Source organism: Nelumbo nucifera, chromosome 2, assembly GCF_055504915.1.
Source record: "Nelumbo nucifera cultivar China Antique chromosome 2, China Antique-T2T, whole genome shotgun sequence".
Lineage (NCBI taxonomy): Eukaryota > Viridiplantae > Streptophyta > Magnoliopsida > Proteales > Nelumbonaceae > Nelumbo > Nelumbo nucifera.
Genome location: NC_142650.1, coordinates 31,353,554 through 31,381,220, shown reverse-complemented (window position 1 = coordinate 31,381,220; position 27,667 = coordinate 31,353,554). Strand labels below are relative to the sequence as shown.

The 27,667-nt window shown below is 39.7% G+C and overlaps 1 protein-coding gene across 1 annotated transcript in view; it reads right to left on the bottom strand.

Annotated features, from left to right (window-relative positions):
• Positions 1-27,667, bottom strand: part of LOC104603334 (uncharacterized) — a 47,717-nt gene that overhangs the window by 4,445 nt on the left and 15,605 nt on the right. The window contains exons 4-7 of the mRNA XM_010267346.3: positions 13,255-13,332; positions 11,691-11,767; positions 11,516-11,582; positions 11,306-11,413 (exon numbers count right to left, since the gene is read on the bottom strand). Of these exons, the coding sequence (XP_010265648.1) occupies positions 11,306-11,413; positions 11,516-11,582; positions 11,691-11,767; positions 13,255-13,332 (330 nt within the window). The remainder of the gene's footprint in view (positions 1-11,305; positions 11,414-11,515; positions 11,583-11,690; positions 11,768-13,254; positions 13,333-27,667) is intronic.

Below are 27,667 nucleotides of genomic sequence, written 5' to 3'. Positions count from 1 at the left end.
GGTGTGTCCTCTGTAAAGCTGATGGTGAGTCTAGGTACCACTTACTAATTTCCAGCCGGTTTGCTAAATTCATTTGGGAATGGTGTTGTTGGGTGCAGGTGGACTCCCCCATTGAATGTGCAAAGCTTATTAACATCTACTCCCAACTGGTCTACAAAAAGGGCTAAGATTATGTGGCGATGGGCTGCAGTTTGTTGGACTATTTGGGAAGAGAAAAACTCACGGATTTTCTCAGAAAAGGAGAGAAGTTTGGAAGTAATATTGGAGGTTACCCATATTAGGGTGATACATTGGTTGAAAACTTTGGACATGTTTGCAGATTTCTCAGTAGATGAGTTGCTAAGAAAGTGGAAGGAGATTGCAGAATTAGCTTCAGCTAAGAAGGTTTCGAGTTCTTCTTGGACCCCTCCACCTCACGGTTTTACTAAACTGAATTTCAATGGCAGCAGTATGGCCAATCCAAGGTCATCTGGAATAGGGGGAGTTATAAGAGATAAAAAAGGGAATCTGTTAGCCATGTATTTTGGTCCAATTGGGATGGGAGACTCCTTGAGGGATGAAATACTAGCAACTCTTGAAGGGGTACAGAGGACTAAAGACATGAATATCAATAAATTGATCATAGAAGGAGATTCTGAAATTGTGGTGAACTGGCTAAAAGAGGACAGCTCTAGGCTTTGGAATTACAGCAATGAAAAGAAGAAATTTAAAGGACTTTGAAATTCAATGTACATAGGTAAAGAGAAGTGCAAATTCATTGGCAGATGGTCTAGCTAGGTAAGGGGTGAACAGAAACTCTATTTTTTGGGCTGTCTTGTAATTGCTTTATATTTTGGGTGTACCTTGACTGTATTTGGGAGTTAAGATTGTTTAACTCCCTTGCTATGTAATCGTCTCAACATTTTAATAAAATTCATCGTTATTGATAAAAAAAAAATTCAACTGCCACCACCCAAAAATAACCCTTGATTATTTTACATTATCACCATCGTGATTTTTACTTTTGATAAGTAACAAGTAAAATCCATTCATTGATGAAACATAAACAATCCCAGAATACACAAGTACAAGAATAAAGCTAGCAGCAACAAAGAAAAACTAAATAGTTACAAACTACAGCTCAGTCCTGGACAACCCCACTCTAGATAATCCTTTGACACACTCCTGCTCTAGCCAGTGTGTCTGCCACCATATTGGCACACACTGGCTAACAAGTTACAGACAACAGCCCAGTGCTGGACAACCCCACTCTAGATGACCCTTTGACACTCCCGCTCTAGCCAGTGTGTCTGCCACCACATTGGCACTTCTAGGTATCCAATTGAATGAGGTGTTCAAGGGATCCCCTTGGGAAAGTGCCTGCCTTACCATCGGCCTCTTCCTCCATGTATTTCTTCTTGATTCTTCAGCCAAGAGATAACTGTTTGTCAATCTCCTTCAACATCCACTTCTTTCCACCCCTTTAATCTAAGCAGTTTTAACCCTTGAATGACTGCCAACAGTTCATCTGAGAGAATTTCCATGTCTAATTGGGTCTGAGAAACTGAAAAGAATATTACCAGTTTCATCTCTCATTACACCCCATTGTGATCATGATCCCCATTTCTTCTCTTACTTTCTGAACTTTCTTTACCTTCTTGTTAGGTCCAACTCCAAACAAGCCCCCTTTCATCCTCTCAAAAATTTTCAACACTTGAACAGGCAGATGATTTTTCCGATTTCTAAAATGCCTTACAGCATTGGAACTCTCACATGCCTTCTGATCCTTATCACTAGCATTGATTCTCTCTAATTCTATCACCACATTTTTCTTAAATATCGTATCAACTACTTCCTCTCCACTCTCTACAACATCTCCAGACAGGACTGATGATCTCAATCTATCCAGATCCATGTCAAATTTGAAATTAAACCCAACAAGACCATTATCCAATTTTAACTTTCTCCCTGTTCTTCTGTGAAACTTTTCTTCCAACTCCTTAAATGCTGTCCCTACAAATTGTCCTTCGAAGGCATGTCAACTATATTGTGCGTCAGGCTATCATAGATCATAATATTTGTTATCATCGTCTCAAGAAGTTTAGGGCATGGAAGGACATGCAACTGTTGCCAAAACAAGAAGGTGGAAACAAAGAGCTTGTTTTATACTTAGGTGATTACAAGTTAACAGCATAAAATGGGTTCTCCCTTCTGTCACCATCAACTTTCAAAACCCTAAATCCACAGTGTCTATTCCATTGTCTTACATGAGGAAGCTCCAGCCAAAGAATTTTCAAGAGAAACTTTAAAGACTGGAAATGATCAGCCTTACAATCAAGGTAACAACATTGGTGTTCCACATGTATGTGCTTGATTAAAGGCCTCAACCAATACCCAAAAGTGTGGTTATCCATAATTCTATATTCTAGACAGGAGACTTGGTTAAAATCGGGGTTTAGAAAACCAGACCAGACCATCTGGTCAGACCAGCTGAACCATGACTAGGCCCCTGGCCAGTTCAGTCATACCATAAAAACTGAAACTCATAAATAAATCGTCTGGCCGGAGATTTTAACCAAAAAACCAGTGAACCAGTCCCATTTCATAAAACCACCCAGATCACTAAATGAATGGAAACTTCTAAATGCTAATGGCAAGACTTGGACCCATGACCTTTTATTTATGTGTGTTGTTTTGTTACCATTAATCCATTTCTTTATTTATGTGTATTGTTTTATATTGCTTTAATATATACACAAGTGTGATATCATTTGTAGAACATATTATATATAGTATTTATGTAACCTGTGTGTGTGTTGTGTCATCATGGTTTGACCGCAGTTGAACTTCCCTATGAATCGCTCCCTTTTCTGGTTCTATGCCCAGTCCAATTCTCTGAACATTGGTTAAAATACCACAAGTTGGTATGGAAACTTTCATTCTATTGATAACTTTAGAATTCATAAATTCCTCAGTATCATACTTACTGTATTGCATTCTTACTTTCTTCAGGTTACATTCAACTGACCAAAGAAGACAAATTGATATAGAGGGATACCCCCCCCCGGTCTCTTTCTTTTAGTTGTTTTGAGTTGACAACCACGTCCAAGATGATAAAATAAACTGCTTTTGATTGGTAATGAAATGCCTTGGGAGTTTGTGCCCTTTGCCATTCACTGTGAGATTTTTCTCAGTCGTCCTCACTTCCTCATACAGCCACAGAAGGCTGGTTTAATATGGTGTCCAGTGTCCATGTCCCCTAAGATTGAATCTTTTTACATGGTTAATCCTTCTTGACAAGGTTCTCATGGCAGAGCACTTTATAGAGGGTGGCTATCCCAAATAGATGTTGCATGCACAAAGACAGTAAGGAGTAAACAGATCATTTACATATTTTCCATCATTTTACCTCACTGCTTTCAAGAATTTTTCATCTCTTGTTTTAACGCTTATTCGTGTACCCTTGGCTTTGGTTTGTGGATTATTCAAGCCTGGTCTTCCATTATCTTTAGGCTACAATGATGTTTCTTTATGGACCATGGTGTCTTTTTATATATGCTGGAATATTTGGAAAGACAGGAACCAATTACCTTTTTAAGTTCACTTGCCTATCTTTGTGCAGCTAAAAGTTTCTCATTGATTGGTCATTAGCTCTAAAAGGATCTTTAGTTCATTAATTTTAATTGGATAAGTTGTAGAGGCATAGAGGGTGGTGCATTGTATAGAAATTCTGACTTTTGCAACTCCTGGTACATCTTAATCTTATAATTCATAATTTTCTTTAGATGAGAATTTCTTCTTATCAGCCATCAAGGAAAACATGCATCTGGTACATCTTAATCTTATAATCTTATATATATATATATAGTTTTTCTAGGGAAAACATTCAAGAGTACCATATAAAAATTTCAGAAGTAGCATAAGCAGACAATTGGAATCACACATTCTACATTCTATTGATGGAAGTTGTTGGTGGACTCTGAAAAAACACAAGGATTAATTTCCAGGACTCCTTCAGGCCTCATCATCATCCATGCATTATCCCAACTGTATGGGGTCGGCTACATGAATCCTGTTTTGCCAATCCGCTCTATTTAAAGCCATATCCACTGTCAAATTATTAGTGCCTAAATCATTTCTTACTACTTCTACCCCCAGCTCCTCTAGCCCCTTCAACTTGTAACAAATAACTTCTTCTAACTGGAGCTTTGGTAGTCTTCTATACACAAAACAAATCACTTCATCTAATTCCTATGGATGACTTCATTCGTAATCCTATCCTACTAGTTTTTCCACTCATCCGTCTTAACATTTGCATTTCTGCTACACTCATTTTCTGGACATGTTGTTTCTTGATTACCCAACATTTACTCCATAAAACATATCTGGCCTTAAAACTACTTTATAGAATTTTCCTTTTAACGTAAGTGGCCTCCACCTATCACATAAAAGTCCAGGTGCATCCCTCTGTTTTGCCTAGGGATTGCAATTTCTACCCTACCCAGTGGGTACCTACCCCTATCCTCCTTGACGGGGCGGGTTGTTTTTGTTTGAAAAATGGGTTTTGGGGCGGGGACGGGCTTTGGGATTCTACAACCCATATGGGTATGAGTAGGGCACAATATTAGGCTAAACCTAACCATCCCTGACCCGCATATTGTTGGAAAGCATATAAACTTTATGTACTAGGTCTTGAATTTAATAATATTTTAATTTTTACATGGACAATTGATAGTTTATGTGTTTTTTACATGCCTTAATCAAATAATTGGAAAGTTTTTGGTTTATTTATGTTATTTTTCTTATTTATTACTTGTATATGACAAGAAATAAAAGGAAATTAGATGCGAGTTCTAAACCCAACCCGCCCGTACCCTTGAATGTGGGGAGGGTTTTGCATTTTCACGTGTGGGGAGGGCTTGGATTCTCAAAATCCAACTTGCTACGGGTTTTGGGGCAGGTACGGGTTGAGAGGTTTAGGGTAGACCTGTTCATGGCCCGACGGGCCGGCCCGACCCGACCCCCGGACGGGCTTGAACATGCTTATAGGCCCACGGGCTTAAATTCGGGCCAAAAAGCCCGGCTCACAATAAATTCGAGCTGGGCTTGGGTTTTGTCAAAATAGCCCGGCCCGGCCCAACCTAATACCATCTTGTAGGCCCATTGTTCATTTAAATAGGAAAATAAATACTATCTGAATTTTTAATTCTAATTTGAATAGGGAAAATTGTTTTTTTTTTCAATTAGGTCGGGCTTCGGGCTCAGGCTCGGGTTTCGGGCTTTTTACCAAGGCCGGGCTCGGGCCCAAGTTATAGGCCCGTTGGTCGGGCCGAGCTCGGGCTCGGGCCTAGTATATTTTCATTAGTGACAAGTGAAAGCCCGACCCGAGCCCGGCCCGGCCCGGCCCATGAACAGGTCTAGTTTACGGAGGCGGGTAGGGTCTAGAATTTACAAAACCCTCCTCAAACTTTCCCCGTTGCCATCTCTACCCATCCTACTCTAATTCTTTGGGTGATATCCTCCTCAATCTCTCCCTCGTTATGAATTATTGAACCAAGGGACCAGAAATGGTCACAATGAGTTATATCTTGGTCTCCAATCCTAAGTGTATCCTCATTTGCACTCCTATTATTACTAAGTTTACGTCATATACTCTGTTTTAGTCCTACTTGTTTCTAAGCCATTTGTCCATAAGCTTAATTTTGCATTTAATCCTTCATTAGTTTCATCTGTTCCAACATTAATAAAGAAAAGAAAAGGTAAAGAAAAGGATAGGAGAAAGAGAGAAAAGAAGATAGGAAGAGAAAGAGAAGAAAAGGGGAAGACTAGCAAGGAGAAATCTGTTCTGCACTCCTTACTATCAACCCAAGTTGTATTAGCATTCTACTTACTAAAGCTGAAATGACTATAATACCCTTAGGTAAGTTATAGCAGACATAAGAGAAAAAATAACATGAAAAAGACAATGATGCCCCTGTTAACTAATTCTAACACTCCCCCTTAAGCTGGAGAATATATATCATAAAGTTCTAGCTTGTTACAAATATAATCCATCCTTGAGCGACCCACACTTTTAGTAAAAGTATCAACTACTTGGTCTTCAGATTTAACATAGGGAGTAACAACCTCTCCACTTGTCACTCTCTCTCACAAAATGGCAATCAACTTCAATGTGTTTAATCATTTCATGAAACACTTGATTGGAGGCAATATGTGTTGCAACTTGGTTGTCACAAAACAATTTAATGGGTTGACAAATTGTGATATTCATCTCCTGAAAGAGATGCTTCAACCAAACTAGTTCACGGGTAGCATGGGCCATTGCCCTGCATTCAGCTTCAACACTACTAGCAACCACACTCTACTTCTTGCTCTTCCAGGTAACGAGATTTCTGCACAAGAAGGTACAATAACCTAGAGTAGACTTCCTGTCCATCAGAGACCCTGCCCAAATTGCATCAAAGTTCCCTACCAGAGACATATCTCCCCCTTTTTTATACAAAAGCCCTCAACCAGGAGCACCCTTTAGATACTTCAGCACCCTCATAACACCATCCCAATGAGTAGTTGTTGGATTCTGCATGAATTGACTAAGGACTCCAACATTAAAGGAGATATCAGGCCTAGTGATGGTAAGATAGATCAACTTGCCTACTAGTCTTCGATACTTTGTAGGGTCTTCTAATGGCTCCCTCTGATTATCAGTCATCTTCATATTGGGATCCATGGGAATTTCAAATAGCTTGGATCCCAACAACCCAGTTTCATCCAACATATCCAAAGCATACTTTCGTTGGGACAAAGAGATTCTCCACTTTGATTGAGCTACCTCAATTTCAAGAAAGTACTTCATGGTTCCTAGATCTTTAGTTTGAAAGTGTTGTTGTAGGAACTGTTTCAACTCATCAATTCCATGTGTATCATTTCCAGTGAGAACAATATCATCAACATACACTGCTAGAATGATTTTCCCAAATGGCGAGTCCCTATTAAACACAAAGTGATCAACATTGCATTGTTTCAAGCCAAAATCTTGCACCACACTACTAAAACGACCGAACCATGCCTGCGGTGATTGCTTCAGCCCATAGATAGCCTTCTTCAATCGACACACCTTTCCTAACTCCCCTTGAGCAACATACTCAGGGGTTGCTCCATATATACCTAATCTTGAAAATCACCATAGAGAAAAGCATTTTTAACATCAAGTTGAAACATGAGCCAATCAAAGTGGGTATCTAAAGAAATGAGAACTCGAACAATACCTATTTTATCCACAGGAGAGAGTTTCTTAATAGTCCACAACATAGGTCTGAGTATACCCCTTAGCAACAAGTCAAGCTTTGAATCGCTCAATACTGCCATCTTGACAGTGTTTAACTATATAAACCCATCGACAACCAAAGACAACATACCAAGAAAGGGGATGAAAAGCATGAAATTCTTCATTATTATTATCTTTTTGATTGGAAACTATACAAAATTCTTCATTCATCGCCTTCATCCAATTAGGAGATGAGAGAGCTTCCTGTAGAGAACACGGTAGAGAAACAGAAGATAGAAGGGAAATGAAACGTTGATGTGAAGGAGACATACCGAGAAAGGGGACGATATGTGCAAGTATGCTTAACCTTACGAAGAGCAATAGGAAGATCAAGATCTGAGGATGGTGGATCTGTCAACAACAAAGACTCTAGTGGCATGTCAGAAGTTGGAGCTGAATCAACTACTGGCGACAATTTTGGTTTATCGTGTCTAGAGTACACTCTGTGAATAGATGGTCGAATAGGCTCCTCTACAGTAGGCAAGGGAATAAAGACATCACCAAAGTCAGAGGGAAGAGGAATAGAAGGAGAATGTTCACGTCCAGAGAAATAGGGTAAACTCTTAAAGAAGGTAACATCTGGAGCAACAAAAGATTTCCGTAAAACAGGATCATAACACTTGTAACCTTTTTGAGTATGAGAATAACCAAGAAAAACACATCTAATAACTCTAGAGTCAAGTTTATCATGGCTTGGACCTAATTTGTGAACAAAATACACAACCAAACACAGGAGGAGGAAGAGAGAAAGGCGAAGTGGAAGGAAACAAGATGGAGAAAAGTGACTCACCATCTAGGACTGAAGAGGGCATACGGTTTATGAGAAAACGAGAGGTGAGAACTGCATCACTCCAATAGATTTTAGGGATTGACATTTGAATCAACAAGGCCCGAGCAGTTTCAATTACAAGACGATTTTTCCTCTCAGCGACACCATTTTGCTAAGGAGTGTGTGAACATGAGGACTAATGTATAATACCATGAGAGTCAAAATAAGACTGATAATTATTATGAAATTATTCCCTGGCATTATCAGAACGAAACACTTTAATGCATTATACCAAACTGATTCCTTATCTTAGAATGAAAAGATAGAAAAATAAAGAACAATTCTAAATGATCCTTCATTAAGTAAATCCATGTCATTCTTGAATAGTCATCAATAAATGTTACAAAATATCCAAATCCACTATAAGGTGACACACGACTAGGATCCCAAACATCTGAGTGGACTAAAGCAAAAGGACTCAAGACTCTCTTATCATCCCTAGGAACAAAAGACACCCTATGATGTTTACTTAACTAACATGACTTACAATCTAATTGAGTTAGAGACTCCAAAGTTGGGACTTGCTTTTTCAAAACACGTAGAGAAGGATAACCAAGACGATAATGCCATTGATGTGGTGTAAGAGAGGAATGAAGAGCCTTCCAACTAAGGTCAGAACCAAGAGACACATTACCGGTACCAATAATAGCAGAAGAGCCATTAGCTAAGGTAACGGTTTGAGAGGTAGAAGGTGGTGACAAGGATACAAACATATATGAGGAACCAGTCATGTGGTCTGAGGCTCCATAATCAATTACCTAGGGTGAAGGTGAAGAACTAGAAACAAGGCAAGCACTACTTGACTTCACAAGTGTAGTAGTGGCAGAACTAGAAGAGGCAGACTGGCGAAGCTTTTCATACTCACGTGAGATTGAGACTGTGTCTTTATCCTTACCAACATTGGAACCAGGAGCATCTTTAGTCACACGAATTCTACCATTGCATGGTTAGCCCAGGAAGATGGAGGACCATAAAGATCATAATAAAAGTTGATTGTGTGACCTTCTCATCCACTCCTCTGAAACCACAATGGCTGATTTCTTTGAAGGTGGGGGATGATCACTATGTGGATTTGAGGCTCTCCTTATGTGGGAGAAAACCTCAGACAATGATGGAAGATCACTACTCCCTAAGATTTGGGCCCGCACTGGTTCAAATTCAGACCTCAACCCAGATAAAAATCTTGCCACATCTAGATGTTCTCTTTGTTCTTATTGAGTTTTCAAATAAGTGGATAGGGGTTGATAAACATTGAGCTCATTCCTTAAGCTTTTTAGAGAAGCATAGTATTCTTCAACACTTTTATCCCCTTATTGAAGAGAAAAATAGTCTTGGTATAACTGGTAGATTCCTGTGACATTGTCTTGTCCAAAATACAATTGCTTGGCATGGTCCTAAATCTGCTTGGTCGTGTCTAGAAACATAACGTTCACACTAATGTGATTCTCCATAGTCCATACTATTCCAAAGTAATGTCATAATTTGGGCATTCTCTTGTACCCATTCATTGTACCCTTCTGATTCATTTTTCAATGTACCCTCCTTGATATACTTCAACTTGCCTCTTGCAGTGAGAGATACCTTAACTGACTTGGCCCATGGAATATAATTAGTACAATTGAGTTTCACTGTAGTTAATTAAGAAGTCATGAAATCTGATTGCACAACTACTGTAGGTTTAGTGCTACTATTTGATGAAGCCATGAGTGAGAAGAGATCACTGAATTGTCACCTAGGCAAACTGTCAAACAGCTGGTATGCAACTACTGTAACACACTTTTTCTTTAGGAAAATCCAAAAATCATCAATTATCTACTTTAAAAACACTTGGGAAACATTACACACCACAAGGTGTCACCACACCACAAACCACTACAAAATCACACCACACATTGAGGAGCACCAACCTCACAACTCAAGACATCACAAGGCTGCCCTCTTCGAACTGCTGAATAGAGGGCTTTTAGAAAAACACCACCAACTCACACAACACTGCAACCTGAGGCATTGAAGCCTCTTTTCCAAATGGGCGATCAGTCCTCTTAAGTCTTTTTCCTCTCCAACAAAGGATGGAGAATCTTCTCTATTCCTAGAGCACAAAGAGTTGAAGCGTGAATAGTACAGTTGACCTCAAGGCTCTAATACCAAGTTCCAACTTTAATAAAGAAAAGAAAAGGATAGGAGAAGGAAAGAGAAGAAGATAGGAAGGGAAGGAGGAGGGAAAGACTAGCAAGGAGAAATCTGATCTGCACTCCTTACTGTCAACCCAGATTGTATTAGCATTCTACTAAAGCTGAAATGACTACAATACCCTTAGGTAAGTTACAACAGACATAAGAGAGAAAACATGAAAAAGATAATAATGCCCTTGTTAACTAATTCTAACAATTCTAACATCATCAATTAAAACAATGTCATCTGCAAACAGCATGCACCATAGAACTTTCTCCTATATATGTTTAGTCAATTCATCTATGATCAATGCAAATAGATAAGGGCTAAGAATCTTGGTGAAAACCCATCGTAATTGTAAAATTGAAGTCTCTCCAAACAGTGTTCTAACATTGGTGTTGCCCCCTCATACATATCCTTGATTAAGTCTATATACCTACTTTGGACACCCTTTCTTTTCCAAAACCCACCATATTATCTCTCTAGGAACTCTATCACATGCCTTTTCCAAATTAATGAACACTAAATGAAGGTCTTTCTTCTTCTCTCGGAACTTTTCTATCAATTGTCTTAAAAGAAATATAGTTTCCATGGTTGATCTCCCTAGCATAAAGCCAAATTGGTTCTCTAATACACTTGTTTCAAGTCATAATCTTTGTTCAATTATTCACTCCCAAAGTTTCACAGTGAGGCTCATGAGTTTAATTCCCCTATAATTATTACAGTTTTTTTATCACCTTTGTTCTTAAAGATAGGCACCATACTATTGTTTCTCCAATCAGCAGGCATCTTCTTTTCTTTCACTATTTTATTAAATAGTTTACATTTGAGAAAATTACAATAAATTGGCTAGACTTTGTTTAGAAAACATCAAATGAACTAAGGTTTGTTTAGGAAGGCAATATTCAATTTACCATGAAGATCTACTCAAGCAGAAAAGAAACTTCTAATTGAAGTAAACGCAAAAAAAAAAATAAAGTGAAAAAACATGTAGATTTCACCTCTTCAGCAAATTTGATCAAAATGGTGGTTCTAGGTCGTTGTTGGCCCTCCATAGGTACAAAATGAGCTGTGACTACAGCTGGAAAACCTGCACCATCCAAGACACCCTTCACAAAACCAATAATTTTTTAGAGACCTCAACCAATGGATGATCAGTTTAAGGTGAAACAAATCCAACATGATATTAATTAATGGAATCATATACTCACCCTCACAATTCCAGCAACAAATGCCCCACAATTAAATGTCCCCATGTCTTTGGGTATTGAAATAAACCTACAACAGAAGGTGCAAATCATTGTGAAAATTTAACCTCCAAATATATAATTTGTATCAGGCAATTTAACAGACAAATACCAGATAATTGAAGGATAAAATCATTACCGATTCACAAGAAGCTCTTTCTCACTGATCATGTATTCATCTTCATGTTCAGTACCCTTTTCAAGTGAGTCAGCAACCTAATATTATACCAAGAAGAAGAGTGATAAAATTCTTACTCCGAACAAATGAATTTTCAGCATAAAGTCATATAGGACAAAGATACATAGAGACCAGACAAAGATGAATGTAGTTGGCTAAGTCAAGGGTTGGGAGGGATAGTTCTATAGTTGTACTAATCATCGTAAGCATACTAGCTTCATTTAGGCTTTTTTTCATATATTCTACATTTTTGCTCTCTTTTCTAAAATTATTTGCTTATTATTATGATGATGATCAATAACTTCAAATTTCATTAAATGACTTAAATTAAGGAGAATTACAAATGTTCAATTTCTCTATTGGAGATAAGGTGTCTTATCTCCAACCCACTCTTACTTTTTACAACAGTGCCCAAAACATTTGATCAATCAGCCATGCTGTTAGCCATCCTTTGTGCCCATTGAACCTTACGTCCATGTCTCTAGTTAGCCGATTAAACTTTTTTAATTCATTTTTGTAGACCCAATAGCATTCTCATTATTCTGCAGCCACCTTATCACCAGTTGCGGGTCTTCTTCAATGACCAATTTATTCACATTCATATCCCTTGCTCTGTGTATTCCCTCCATTACTGCCAATTGGGCCTGAGAAAAATGCAACAATGTGGCCTGATTCATTCTTAAAAATGCCTCCCACACTTGATGGCCCTGAATTCCCTATAATACTGCCATCAAAAATAAGTTTATGAGCCTTCATCAGGTGGCAACCAGAATTTGTTAATTACAGTTTTCCCTGATGAGTGATGATGTGCAAGCCACTTCCTTCCGCTTCCTGATGAAAACATCAACTGAGAAATCCGAGAAGATCTCCAGAGACTTAAGCCAATGAGCCATTCTAGAGGTTATACCTTCAATTAAAGCATTCTTACTTCTTTTTATTATTTGCTTGCATTCACCATGGAGCATTTACATTACTGCCCAATAACCATGAGACTTCCATGCATAGCTTTTCACGAACAGATTTAGGGTGATTTCATGTCATTATCATCAATCCACACCATGAAAGTGGGTGTTACCCATTAGAATGGGTTTGGAAACTAAGGTTGAAACCACCTAACAACTTAAGCAGTGCTAATCTACCATCAACACTCGCTTCCTTCAATACCTTAAGCATATCTCTTTTATATGCAGAAAGCAGAAAAAACCAAGGGTCACCTATGGACAAGTAAAACTCATTGGGAGCACAACATGGAGAAGGTGGTTGCTTCCAATTTTCTTTCTGCAAAAAGATAACAATTTAGCACAATTTATGGAAGTGATGCACATAGAATTTTCTCATATTTTATACACCTTATGACTTAGCTCGTAGTAGTAGAACTTATAGCAAGAAACACACAAACACAATAATGTGCATTTATTCCATTCAGCCACAACTTATAATTGCTCTTGAAGACAGAAATATGCAAGAATATGTATTTACTTTGAAATACAGCATGTAATAGAAAGAATAAAATTTATCCACTCACCTTTCCAAACAACACCTTCCATACTGTACTGTGCACAAATGACAAAATTCCCAGTAGTCGTGTTTCCCTCCTGTTTCCCTGTGGTGGAAAATGGGAAAAGAAAAGCATCAGTATAACAAGGCAGTCAGCCTGCCATACAGCTTTCTTAGACACAACTTACACTTGTTTCAGGAAAGTTTCATGTTAGAAGTTGTTAAAGGCAGAAAAGTAAATTTCCACAGCTTACCAAAAAAAAAGAGTAAATTTCCATACAACATACCAACTAGGCTTGGAAATTCTATTAAGTTATCCATAATTTCAAATTTTCAACACCACAAACAAGTAAACGTTAGAAATTTAATAACTCCATCTCATGACAACCGTAAATATGAAGAACTATAGGATCAAATCTGTAGTATCTTCCTTTGTCTTAGCCAGTGATGGTAGGGTTTCCAAGGTTAATGAACAAAAAAAAACATGTTAAAAGTTGTGTTCTAGACTCCAAATACATTTCCTATAATATTCACTCCCCCTTTCGCCAACAATTTGTTACCTGCACAGAACTAACCTTGAATTTTTTTTTCTGACAAAGTGGCTGCTCTCAGACGAAAACCTCCTTTCTCACCCATGATGCCCAGATACAGATACAGATACAGATATGGACACAGATACAGGAAATGAGGATACAACTCTACATTTCCTTAACTCCTGGACAGGGATACAAGTACAGGTATCCCATATAATATGCTTATATCATGCATTTATATCTAGTTTTTTGAAGCTAAATGTCATTTCTCAATATTTATATCTTGCCAAATTTAATTAAGTTTATAAGATATGTAAATATTTTTAATAGTATAATTTGTTAAAACATACTACTTTACATAGTTTATAAACATTAGCACTATAGAGTATGCCTAGAAAATATCCATGCAGCATCTTGGTACGCTAGGCATGTACAGGTATTTATCCAGGTATCATAGGTTGCTGACTTGTCATGCAGTTGGCCTGAGAGTTTACCACTATACCAAGCAATGTGTACAGGGATAGAGAGTGAAGAAAACAGGCTCAGTATTGAACAATCATATGTAATTAAGTAAAAATAAATTAATTAACAATGGCATTACATCAACACTCATACAAGTGTCAGAATCTGACACAGGTGAGAGGTAGAGGTATCAGACTCAGCAAACCTGAAAAAATATTTGGGGACTTCGATGCTTTACTTTTGGTTTCATTTGCATTTTCTGATGAGATATTTTATGCTATATAAATAATGAGATAATTGTTGAAAAATAAAAATAAAAATAGATGCATAAATCACTGCAAACAACAATAAGCAAAAACATTAAGTTTTACATATGAACCATTCATATTCGAATTTTACTTTTTTTTTATAATTGAAGTATGATTTTATTAGCAAAAGATGAAGATTGTTACAAGCCTCCCAAGGAGAGGCACGAGGTGCGACCTCTCCTTAATAAGTGAAGATTACATTAAGACATTAAAAGGAGCACATTACAAAGCAGACCAGTACAGATTTTTCCCTGCTAGCCCCTTGTTTAGCAAGACAATCAGCCAAAGCATTTGCCGACCTGCCCACCCAATGTAAGCTAATATTCATGTTTCTTGTTAACCACTTAGCTTTCTTTAAGAGATCATTGTAGCACCAAACCACCAAGTCCGGATCTGCCAGCCACCCCACAACAACTCTAGAGTCTCCTTTAATTATTAAATCTCCACACCAAATTGATTTGCAATTTGAATACCTTGTATATCTGCTAATAATTCAGCCCTATTAGAGTCTCCTAATCCCACTGGGCCAGAGAATAAGGCTAAGATGTTGTAGTCCTTACCTCTCAATACCCCTCCTATTCCGAAGGGGCTCGGGTTACCCTGACTACTTCCATTAAAACTCAACTTTACATTTCCTTCAAGAGGAGGAACCCACTCTACAGTGACCCTATTCTTCCTGGAAGAGCTAATTGCCACAGTTGACCAATTCCTTCAAAGGTCATTGAAGGATAAAAAATCGGAAGGAATCCAAAGTTCTCAAGCAATGTATTGTCCTTGTCAAAATGCAATCCTTGACATTTAAGAAACTTCATTCTTTTTCTTGAAATATTCTTACATTCCTTTCTTCCCAAATTGTCCAAAGGGCAGCTGTTCTAATACATTCCCACATGCTTCTCCCGCTTTTGGTGGGCCATACAAAGAAAGACAGATCGAACAGTAGACTAACATCTATAGGTAAGCTCCACCTACATCCAAACAAAGCAAAACTCCAATTCCAAATAGTTGTAAGAAAAGAACAAGATATTAGCAAGTGGAAGCAATCCTCACCATTAGCTTTACAAAGAATACACCATTTAGGAAACAAACACATAAATGGCCTTTTTTGTCTACAAACAGTCCAAAGTACTGATTTTTCCATGAAACACCTCCCAACGAAACACCACAATTTTAAGGGGAATAGGCCTAGCCCAAACCTACTTAACCAGAAAAATCCTCTAACCAGAAGAAGAACAAAGGGACTTATATAAAAAAGGGGAAAATTCCACTTTAGTACCCTGAACTTTGGGGGTAGTGTCAAGTTAATACCCAAACTTTCAAACATGTCAATGCAGTACCTAAACTTTCAAAAAGTGTCAAGTTGGTCCCTGTCGTTAACCAACCGTCAGTTATCTGTTGAAAATGTCAAAACTACCCTTCAAAAGAAGACACTGTTCATTGTCTTCTACCTTGAGACTGAATCAGTTGTCTTCAAAGAAAAAGAGAGAAAGAACATGAAATATGATAGAGGGAACAATAACTTAAAGCAAAGAAATAACCAGACAAGAATGTGTTTTAGATCTAAAGGTAGAAGACAATGACTTCATTAGTCTAGAATCTCAAACACCTCAACCGGTTCAGTCTCAAAGTAGAAGACAATGAACAGTGTCTTCTTTTGAAGGGTAGTTTTGACATTTTCAACAGATAACTGACGGTCGGTTAACGGCAGACACTTTTTGAAGTTTAGGTACTGCAGTGACACGTTTGGAAGTTCGGATACTAACTTGACACTACCCCCAAAGTTCAGGGTACTAAAGTGGAATTTTCCAAAAAAAAAGAAGCACAAGAAAAAGAGCCTTTTGGATGGGGGATCCAAATCCTCCAATCTAGTTGAAGGGGATCCAAACAAGCATTGCCAAGAAAAAGAAAAAAGACCCAAAACACATACGCCTTGCCTCCTTGACACCTAACCACCTCACCTCGGTGACCTCGCCTTTATCCTTTTAAAACCTTGATTGGGATAGATAGTTAGACTTTGATTGTATGTTGAGTTTGTAAGCCAAAAAATTGTTCATTTTTTTTTTTTGGATCAATAACACTTTCATTAAATCATCAGTAGAAAATTTACAGGAGGAAGACAAACACACTTATCTTCCAAGAGCCACAAAGAGCCTCATGAAAGGAAAAAAGAAGAAAAAGAGAAAAGAAGACACTAAAGTTACAGCTTAGCCCAAAACAGTGAATCCCTTTCTGCCCCTTGTTTAGCTAAACCGTCAGCTAAGGAATTAGCCGATCTTTTGACCCAACATGTCTTAACTTCCACCTCCCGCACCAGCCACATGAATTTCCTCCTCTCATTGTTGTACTTCCATAAACCATTTTGATCTTTAGTCAGCCACCCTATCACCACCTTTGAATCCCCTTCAATTATGAGTTTCTTGATGTTCAACTTCTTGGCTTTCCGGACTCCTTCCATAACTGCAAAGATCTCAGCTCTAAGGGAGTCACTCACTCCAATTGGGCTTGAGAACATGGCAGAGATGACCCCATTTTCGTCCCTAAAAACACCTCCAATCCCCGATTGTCCCGGATTTCCCCTACTACATCCATCAAAGTTTAATTTCAAGAATCCACTGGGTGGGGGAGTCTAAGCCACATTCATTACTGACTTGGTCTGTGTGCAATTTGCAATTTCACCCCACTTCCTCAACATGTCATCCAAAGTGTAATCTGTGAATAGTTCCAAACATTTCAGCCACTGTACCACCCTAATATGTATGAGAATATCCTGGAGTTTCTTTCTTCCCACAGTGTCCAACATACTACAGCCCTTAGTCCTCTCCACATTATCCTTCCCCTTTTTATCCGCCACCTGAAAAAGGTAGGGGAGAAAAGGCCCTACAAATCTGATGGGGGATTCCAGCTGCATCCAAATAAGGAGGAAGCCCAGTCCCAAATTGACCTCGCAAAGTGGCAAGACACCAGTAGGTGAAAACCAGTCTCCCCATCCGCTTTACACAGAACACAGCCAAAAAATTGTTCATCCTTCTCATTGTGAGACATTCTTGTATTGATTTGTTCAATGTAAGTATCTCAAGAAATTTTTTTTGTTGATCAATAGATACTTGATTATATTGATTAATTATATGTAAAAAGCAATGCAATTTGATAACCATGGAGTCATCCCCAATGACGGAATTATGTTACAAAGATCCCAAAACAATTGCTGCCTTGCTACCCCTTGTTTAACAAGTGAGTGCTAACCCATTTGCCCTTATTCTGACCCACTTGAATTCAGCAACCAATTCTCTTGCAATCCTTTAAACTTCTCTATAAGCATTCTAGAGGGCCCAAGGAATATTTCTATTACATCTCACCCATGAAATAATTACTTTTGAGTCCCCTTCCACCTCTAACTAATCCCAATTGCTTAGCTAATCTAAGACCATGTAGTAAAGCCATCAATTCAGCCTTTATGGAATTAGCCACACCAATTGGCCTTGAATAAAGTGCCAATAACCTGCCCTCCAAGTTTCTAATTGCCCCACATATTCCTTCCATACCCAATTTACCCGAGGAGCTTCCATCAAAGCTCAGCTTCACTTTATAGCCTTGTGGGGGTTTCCACTCTATTTTCCTCTAGAGGACTGTGCGACCTCCTTCCAAACCCTTAGTATCTTAAGAATTTGGATGGCTATGTTTCATATTCACTAAAATCCAGCATGTTCTCATGGTTCCAAGCAATGTTGTCAAAATCTTACAGTTTACGATACAATTAATGATTTGAATCAAGAATGCCAAGGGTTTCGATTCGAATTTTATGTTTGAACCTTTTCTACAAAAATCATTAAGTCCTATGATTTGATTCATAAATCTTACGATTTTTACGATTCACTACAATTCAAATAAATTCAATTAAGAATTAGTTCTCTACTTTGTTTTTTTTATGTTTTGTTTTGCCATGGAAGACTTTTTTTAAAGCCCTTACTAGGAAATGACGTATTTACATTATTCAAGATTAGAAATTGAGTTTATTTTCTATCATATGTAAGTTAAAGGGACATTGTATTTAGATTTTGTTGAGCAGGAGGAGAAGGAGAAGAAGGGAAGGAGGAAGAAGAAGAAGAAGAGGCTACAGAGTTAAGGCCTCAAAACAGAACAGCTTCAGTCGAGTGAAGCATTGTATTTATACTATACTGGTCGTACAACACAATAAGTCTACAAAATTACAAAAATACCCCTGCGGGTACTAAACCTGTATACAGAACATATAATACACCTGTCAACACACCCCCTCAAGTTGGGGCATAGATATCAATCATGCCCAACTTGTCACAGAGACCTTGATGTCTGAAATGGTTTAGCCCTTTTGTGAAGATGTCTGCTAGTTGGTCTTCAGGAGCTGATGTATGGAGTGCATACTTTGCCTGTGATGATTTTCTCTCTGATAAAGTGCTTGTCAACCTCAATGTGCTTTGTTCTATCATGTAGTACCAGATTGGCAGCAATACTTATAGCTGCCTTGTTGTCACAGAGTAGAGTTATGGGTTTATCAACTGGAAAACCCAACTCTCCCAATAGATTCCTTATCCACATACCTTCGGCAACTCCATGTGCCATTGCACGGTACTCAGCTTCAGCACTGGATCTAGAAACCACGGTTTGCTTCTTACTCCTCCAAGTTGTTAGAATGCTTGAGTCAGGGGTATTTTGGTCATTCTGGTGTATCTTATTGAAAGTGAAATGTCTATTGTATCTGAGTTTAAGTTATGTGTCTCATCTTCTATGAGGGACAACATTGTCCTTGTAACTTAAGTTTTATGAATAAAAGTCAAGTGGGTCGGCTAGGAGAGTGTGACTTTCACTTTTCTCTCTTCTAGTCTGGCCGAACATTCTTCTCCTTCTTTCTCTTTTCTTTCTTCTTCCTTCTTCTCTGCTTTAACCTAGAATGAATTAGGGTTTATTCACATGGTATCAGAGTTGTAAGGTTGTATCCTTATTTTTTTCTTGTTGTTGTTCTCTTTCTGGGTTCGCCGCCAGCTTTCACAGTCGTCTACTTCTTTTTTGATTGACCTGAGTGGAGGTTCGATAAGGGGCTGAAAAGGAGCTGTCGTTTTGTGGGTCTGGAGGTGAGAATGCCTCCAGTCGTTGCTGTGGTGGTCGTTGAAGTGGTATACTAAACCCTCTATTCAGTATCAAAGAGGGCTGAATGTGGACAGGTATGAACACTATTGTTGTTTGTCCAAGTAAGGGACTGTAAATGTTTTCTTGTTGCTTCAAAAGTTGGTTGTGGTGATGCTTGGTGTGACCGATATGCATTTCAGTCGTATTCCTCTGCATTCCTCTTCATATGTATGTTGAAAGAAGAGTTGTCGACTGCTGAGGTTCACAACAGCAGTAGATTGGTGGTGGTTGTGTCGTGGTGATTGGTGGTAGTGGTGGTTGGGTCCTAGACCTTGTGTGTAATCAGTTCTGCAGTACGCAACCCAAGTGTTTGATGTGAAGACTGAGTGATTTCAGTCTTAGTGTGTGGTGGTGAATGGTTTTGCAGTGTGCAGCCCAGGTGTTTGATGTGAAGACTGAGTGATTTCAGCCTTAGTGTGTGGTGTGTAATGTGTATTTAAAGCTGGGATTGGTGGTGTTATAAGTGAGATAAGCCATGTGAAAGAGTGTGTGGTTGTGTTGTATACTTGAAGGTGAAATAATGGAGATGGCTTCTTCCGTAGATGGGAATGACAACAAAACCAACATCATGCTTTCTTCAGATTATATAAGTGTTCAAATGACATCCATCAAGTTGAATGGTGAGAACTATGTACCATGGGCAAAATCTGTGGAGGTGTTCTTGAAGGCCAAGAGAAAAGTAAAACATGTGAGGGAGGAGAAACCACCCTCTGATTTCCCTGGGTTCAGTGATTGGGAACAAGATGATGCACAGATAATGACATGGCTTTGGAACAGCATGGAACCAAAGATTAGTGTGAACTTCATGTTCCTAGATACAAAGAGATCTAGGATCATGCTAAAAAGTTGTACTCTGGACAAGACAACACAACTAGGGTATATCAGTTATACCAAGAGTACTTCAATTTGAAGCAAGGAAGTCAAAGCTTAGAAGAGTATTATGCAAGTTTGAGGAACATCCGCAATGAGCTAAATGTGTATCAGCCTCTAACATCAGATGTCCAGATTCAACAACAGCAACGTGAACAACTTGATGTGACTAGGTTTCTTGTGGGCTTGAAGACTGAGTATGAGCCTGTCAGAGCACAGATATTGGGGGGATCAGCTCTTCCCTCACTTGAAGAAGTTTTTGCCCATCTTAAGAGGACATCCATTGAGCCGGTGGAACATTCTTCCTTCTCTGATAGATCTGGTTTGGTAGTGACTAAAGGGAGTGGCCGTGGAAGTAGAAGTGGTGGTGGCAGCAGTGGCCCTCCAAGCAACCGTAGTGGACACATATTTAACCAGGCTAGTGGTCGGACTGGAGGCCGAGAGTCAGGGGGAGGCCGTGGAAGAGGAAGGAGTAATGCTCAGAGAAAATGTAAACATTGTGGAAGAGGAAGCAGTGGCCCTCCACACCCGCTTGTGCTTCCGGGCAGGAAATGGTGAGTGTACCACGGGCAGTGTATGAGCAATTCCTTCAAACATCTCAGCAGAACACAGCTACACTTGCCCATTCAGGTATGGCTTGCTTGGCTTCCAAAGCCTCACCCTGGATCATTGATTCCAGAGCCTCGGACCATATGTCTGGGACTCTTGATGTATTTTCATCCCTTTCTCGCTCCTCCACATCTCAATCAGTTACTCTTGCTAATGGTTCTACATCTCCTATTTGTGGTGTTGGTGATGTTGATTTCTCCTCCATGTCTTTAGCATCTGTTTTGTATGTTCCTAAGTTTCCGTTTAATCTTATGTTTGTTAGCAGATTAACCAAGTCTCTTGATTGTTCCGTAACCTTCTACCCTTCTTCTTGTGTGTTTCAGGATCTCAAGACGGGGAAGAAGATTGGTGGAGGGCATGAAGCAGGTGGTTTGTACTACCTTGATGGTGGTGGCCCCCTAGTGGCTTTTCAGTCGTCTCTTACTCCTCTCCAATGGCACTACAGACTCGATCACCCCTCTCTCGAGTCTTTGAAACTGCTAGTTCCTTCTTTGAGTCATCTTTCATCGTTAGATTGCGAGTCATGTCAGTTGGGAAAACATCATCGAGTTTCATTTAGTCCAAGAATTGATAATCGTGTCTCTAGTCCCTTTGCTTTAATTCATTCTAATGTATGGGGTCCAATTAAAGTTGTCATACAATGGGTTTAAGTACTTTGTAATCTTTGTTGATGACTTTTCAAGGATGACATGGATCTACCTTATGAAAGACCATAGTGAATTGTTCTCTATTTTTCAGAAATTTCATGCTGAAATACGCACTCAATTTGGTGTTCATTTGAAAATACTTCGCTCCGATAATGCCAAAGAATACATCTCCTCACCATTTCAGCAATACCTAGAACATCATGGAATAATTCATCAAACTTCTTGTGCCTACACCCGACAACAAAACGGTGTAGCTGAACGGAAAAATAGACATCTTCTTGAATCTGCTCGGTCCTTGATGATCAATATGCATGTCCCAAAGCATTTTTGGAGTGATGTTGTTCTTACATCCTGTTTTTTGATAAATCGGATGCCCATGTCAATCCTTGGAAGTCAATCCCCTTTCTCAGTGTTGTTTCCCACTTTGTCTCCCTTTCCTCTCACCCCAAGAGTCCTTGGTTGTGTTTGTTTTGTTCAACACTTGGGGCCTGGAGTAGACAAGTTAGATGCTCGAGCTACGAAGTGTATTTTTCTTGGCTACTCGAGGACTCAGAAAGGGTATAAGTGTTATAACCCAAAATTTCATAAATCGTTTGTGTGCTCTGATGTCACCTTCTTTGAATCAGTTCCATTTTTCTCAGATGTCGGGGTCTCTTCTTCTCCCTCTGTGGTTCCTCTTCCTGTACCGGTTATGGACCCTCTTCCCGTAGCTCCCATTCCTACTGTAGATGCACATCATATGCCTGTTACTACAAAGAGGCCGCCAATTACTCAAGTGTATACCCGCAGAAGTGCTTCGGCCCCTCCTCCACTTCAGCACCTGTCGACAGATCCTGCTATTGCTCCTTCTCCCTCAGATCTTGATCTTTCTATTGCTTTGCAGAAAGGTAAACATACTTGTACTTCTCATACCATTTCAAACTATGTTTCCACTGTTCACCTTTCTGCTTCTCATTGCAAGTTTATATCATTACTCTCATCGGTTCCCATTCCCAAGACTTTACAAGAAGCCCTTACCTCCCCAGGGTGGAGGCAAGCCATGGAAGAAGAACTCTCTGCTCTACAACATAATCACACGTGGGAACTCACCACCCTTCCTCCTGGTAAGCACACTATTGGGTGTTGGGTGTAAATGGGTCTATACAGTGAAGCATCTTCCTGATGGCAGTGTGGAACGATTGAAAGCACGGTTGGTGGCCAAGGGCTATTCTCAGTTATATGGTGTGGACTATATGGAGACATTCTCTCCTGTGGCTAAAATTGGTTCAGTTCGGGTGTTGATCTCATTGGCTACTATGTATGATTGGCCTCTCCTACAACTTGACATAAAAAATGCCTTTCTACATGGTGATCTTGTTGAGGAGGTGTATATGGAGCAACCACCAGGGTTTGTTGCTCAGGGGGAGTCTGGTAAGGTGTGCAGGCTCAAAAAGGCAATCTATGGACTGAAACAATCTCCTCGTGCATGGTTCGGCAGGTTCAGTGAAGTGGTGAAGGCCTTTGGGATGAAACAGTGTCAGGTTGATCATTCTGTGTTCAGCTATAACTCAAAAGATGGAAAAATCTTGCTAGTCGTGTATGTGGATGAAATTGTCATAACTGGAAGTGACAGCAATGGAATTGACAGACTAAAAAAATTCTTACAGGATCACTTCAATACGAAAGATCTGGGGAAGCTAAAGTACTTCTTAGGAATAGAAGTTGTGAGGTCAAAACAGGGGATCAACCAATGTCAGAGGAAATATGTTCTTGACCTACTTGAAGAAACAGGGTTGTTAGGTGCTAAACCAGCAGAGACTCCTATGGAACTCAATGCCAAGCTAAGTGTGGATGCAGGTGAAGAATTTGATGATCCTAGAAGATACAGAAGGTTGGTGGGAAAGTTGAACTATCTGACCATTATCCGACCAGATATATCATTTGCTGTGAGTGTGGTGAGTCAGTTTATGCAACATCCCCAGGTTCCTCACTGGGAAGCTGTTTTGAGAATTGTTAGGTACCTAAAGGGTGCTCCAGGTCATGGTTTGTTATACCAAAAGGGAGAAACTATTGAGATATTAGGGTACACAGATGCTGATTGGGCTGGCTCTTTATCAGACAGGAGGTCAACCACAGGGTATTGTACCTTCCTGGGTGGCAATTTTGTAACATGGAAGAGTAAGAAGCTTACGGTGGTGGCAAGAAGTAGTGCGGAAGCAAAATACAGGGCTATGACCCATACCACATATGAACTAGTATGGCTGAAGAACCTACTACAGGAGATCGGTTTCTCAATTGACAAACCCATGAAACTATACTGTGATAATCAAGCTGTTGTTCACATCTCATCCAATCCTGTCTTCCATGAAAGAACTAAACATATTGAGGTGGATTGTCACTTTGTGAGAAAGTGATAAGTGGGGTAATAACTACATCTCATGTGAGTTCAGGAAATCAATGGGCAGATCTCTTCACAAAAGGATTGTCTCGGGGAAGAATAGATTACATTTGTAACAAGTTGGAACTATATGATATATACTCTCCAGCTTGAGGGGGAGTGTTAGAATGCTCGAGTTAAGGGTATTTTGGTCATTCTGGTGTATCTTATTGAAAGTGAAATGTCTATTGTATCTGAGTTTAAGTTATGTGTCCCATCTTCTATGAGGGACAACATTGTCCTTCTTGTGACTTAAGTTTTATGAATAAAAGTCAAGTGGGTCGGCTAGGAGAGTGTGACTTTCACTTTTCTCTCTTCTAGTCTGGCCGAACATTCTTCTCCTTCTTTCTCTTTTCTTTCTTCTTCCTTCTTCTCTGCTTTAACCTAGAATGAACTAGGGTTTATTCACACAAGTAACAAGATTCCCTCCTACAAAGGTGCAGTAACCACTAGTAGACCTTCTATCACTTTGAGATCCAGCCCAATCCGCATCTGTGTAAATTTCAACTCTCAAATGCCCATTTTTCTGGAATAATAAGCTAGCACCCGGGAACTTCTTAAAATACCGCATTATTCTCTCTGCTGCTTCAAGATGAGTGGACCTAGGTGCATGCATGAATTGGCTGAGGACACCAACAGCATATGCTATGTCTGGACGAGTCATAGAGAGGTACAGCAATCTCCCAACCAGCCTCTGAAATTGCTTCACATCCTTAAGAGGTCCACCTTGGCTGTCACTTAACTTATGGTTGGGGTCAATAGGAGAGTCAGTTGGTTTAACCCCAATCTTTCCAGTGACCTTAAGCAAATCTAGGACATATTTCCTTTGGAAGATGAAGATACCCTTTTTTTATCGGGCAACCTCAATTCCAAGGAAGTATTTGGCGGGTCCTAGATCTTTCACTTTGAACTGAGTGGCAAGGAAGCCCTTCAAACTTTGAATTTCATCCTTCCAGTCACCAGTAACAATTATGTCGATCCACATATACTATTAGGGCAGCCATTTTACCTTCTATTCTTTTTACAAACAGTGTGTGATCTGACTGACATTGCTTGTATCCCCTCTGCTGAACTACAGTATGAAATCTGCTGAACCAAGCTCTTGGTGATTGTTTCAGCCCATATAAAGACTTCTTAAACTTGCATACCTTTTGTTCACTTCCTTGAGCCAAAAAACCGGGGGGTTGAACCATATAAACTTCCTCTTCAAGGTCACCATTCAAGAAGGCATTCTTGATGTTGAGCTGATGTAGATCCCAATTCAGATTGGCAGCAAGAGAAAAAACGACTCTAATAGAGTTCATTTTGGCTACAGGGGCAAAGGTTTCTGCATAATCAACCCCATATACTTGAGTAAAACCCTTTGCCACTAAACGAGCTTTATACCTCTCCACCGCTCCATCAGCCCCATGCTTAACAGTGAACACCCATTTACATCCAACTGGATCTTTTCCCTTAGGGAGATCAACAAGCTCCCACGTGCCATTCTTATGAAGAGCATCAATTTCTTCCTTCATGGCATTTGTCCATTCTGGTATTGAGAGAGCCTCTGCCACATTCTTGGGAATAGGGATACTGTCAATGGAGGTAAGGAAGGCGCGAAATGAAGGTGAGATATTCTCATAGGAAACAAAGTTGGAAATGGGGTGTTTAGTGGTGCACGACCTAACACATTTCCTGTGGGCAATGGGAAGGTCAAGATCATAAGCAACAGGGAGGTTGGGAGTCAAGTTACCTGAGTGAGTATGACCTTCCCCCAAGGAATTTGATGGCATTTGAAGTATGGCTTCTGGATTCTCCAGAGCTCTTGAATCTGGTTGGCCTTTACGACGACGAAAAAAAACACGGAAAGGAGGAGGATCGGAAGGAGAAGGAGTAGGAAGAGGAGGAAGTTGAACCAGTTTCTCCTCATACCTACACTCCCCCTGAGGAGAAACAGGAAAGAATGGCTCATCTTCAAAGAAGGTAACATCCATGGAGACAGAGAATTTCCGAGAAACAGGATCAAAGCAACGATACCCTTTCTGAGAGAATGAGTAGCCAAGAAATATGCACGGGATAGCACGAGAGTCCAATTTCCCCCAGGTGGGAGATAGGTTTTGGACAAAACACCGACAACCAAAAACACGAGGAGGAATAGAAAGAAGAGGGGCTTTAGGGAAGAGAAGTTGATGTGAGGCTTTGTACTCTAACCAACGAGAGGGCATTCGGTTAATGAGGTATGTAGAACAAAGGACTACCTCAAGCCAAAAACGTTTGGAAACATTCATGTGGAGTAGTAAATCCCGTGCCACTTCAAGGTGTCGGTTCTTCCGTTCAGCCACACCATTTTGTTGTGGTGTGCGGGCACAAGAGCTCCGGTGAAGTGAGCCATGTGAAGCAAAGAACTCCGTGAGGTCACTATGAAAGAATTCTTTTGCATTGTCTGATTGAAATATTTGGATTTCGGTCTGAAATTGGGTGAAGATCATTCGTTGAAAAATCTTGGATAATTTTTGGTACTTCCTCACGGGTTCGCATTGGATATACCCAAGTGTATCTGGAATAATCGTCAATGAAGGTAATGAAGTACTTGTAGCCACTCTCAGAAGGTAAAGTAACAGGGCCCTACACATCAGAATGCACAATGTAAAAAGGAAACTTAGATTTACTATTTCTTTGAGGGAATTGAGTTCTACAATGCTTGCTTAACTGACACGTTTGACAAGAAAAATTAGAAACAGACACAGACTTACACAGTTCTGGGAAGACAACTTTTAAGGACTCAAAAGACAAATGACCCAGACGACAATGCCACAAATACATTTTACTCTTTCTGAACTGACTAATAGACTTTGTAACATGAAGGCCAGCTGTATTCTCCAGCATATAGAGTCCATCAACCATACGTCCCCTACCAATCGTCCTCCCCGAGGCCAAATCCTGGATCACACAATGAGAAGGGAAAAAAGTCACAGAACAGTTTAAGGAATTTGTAACACTACTGACTGAAAACAAATTCATAGGGAATTTTGGAACATGAAAAACATTAGAAAGAGCAAGACTGGGAGGAAGAGAGAGAGTTCCTTGACCAGCTATGGAGGTGAATGATCCATCAACTAGTCTCACTTTATCTCTTCCGGAAAGGGGATGATAAGTTTGAAAATAAGAGGACATACCAGTCATGTGTTTTGACGCTCCAGAATCAATGATCCATGGAGAGTCAAGGTCGTGAGAAGCAACATGGAAAGCTGTGGCAGGATTACCTGATGTGGATGCAAAAGAGGTGGTGGAAGGAGCATCCAACTGGCGAATTGCTCTACTATAAAGCTCCAAATGGTCACGGAAGGAGTTTACAATATCCTCCCTTGGGTCAGATCCAGAGTAGCTATGTTGGCCATGTGGTGTTTGAGTCACAGTAAAAGTGGAGGGTTGATTCTCCCGAGTAACCATATTG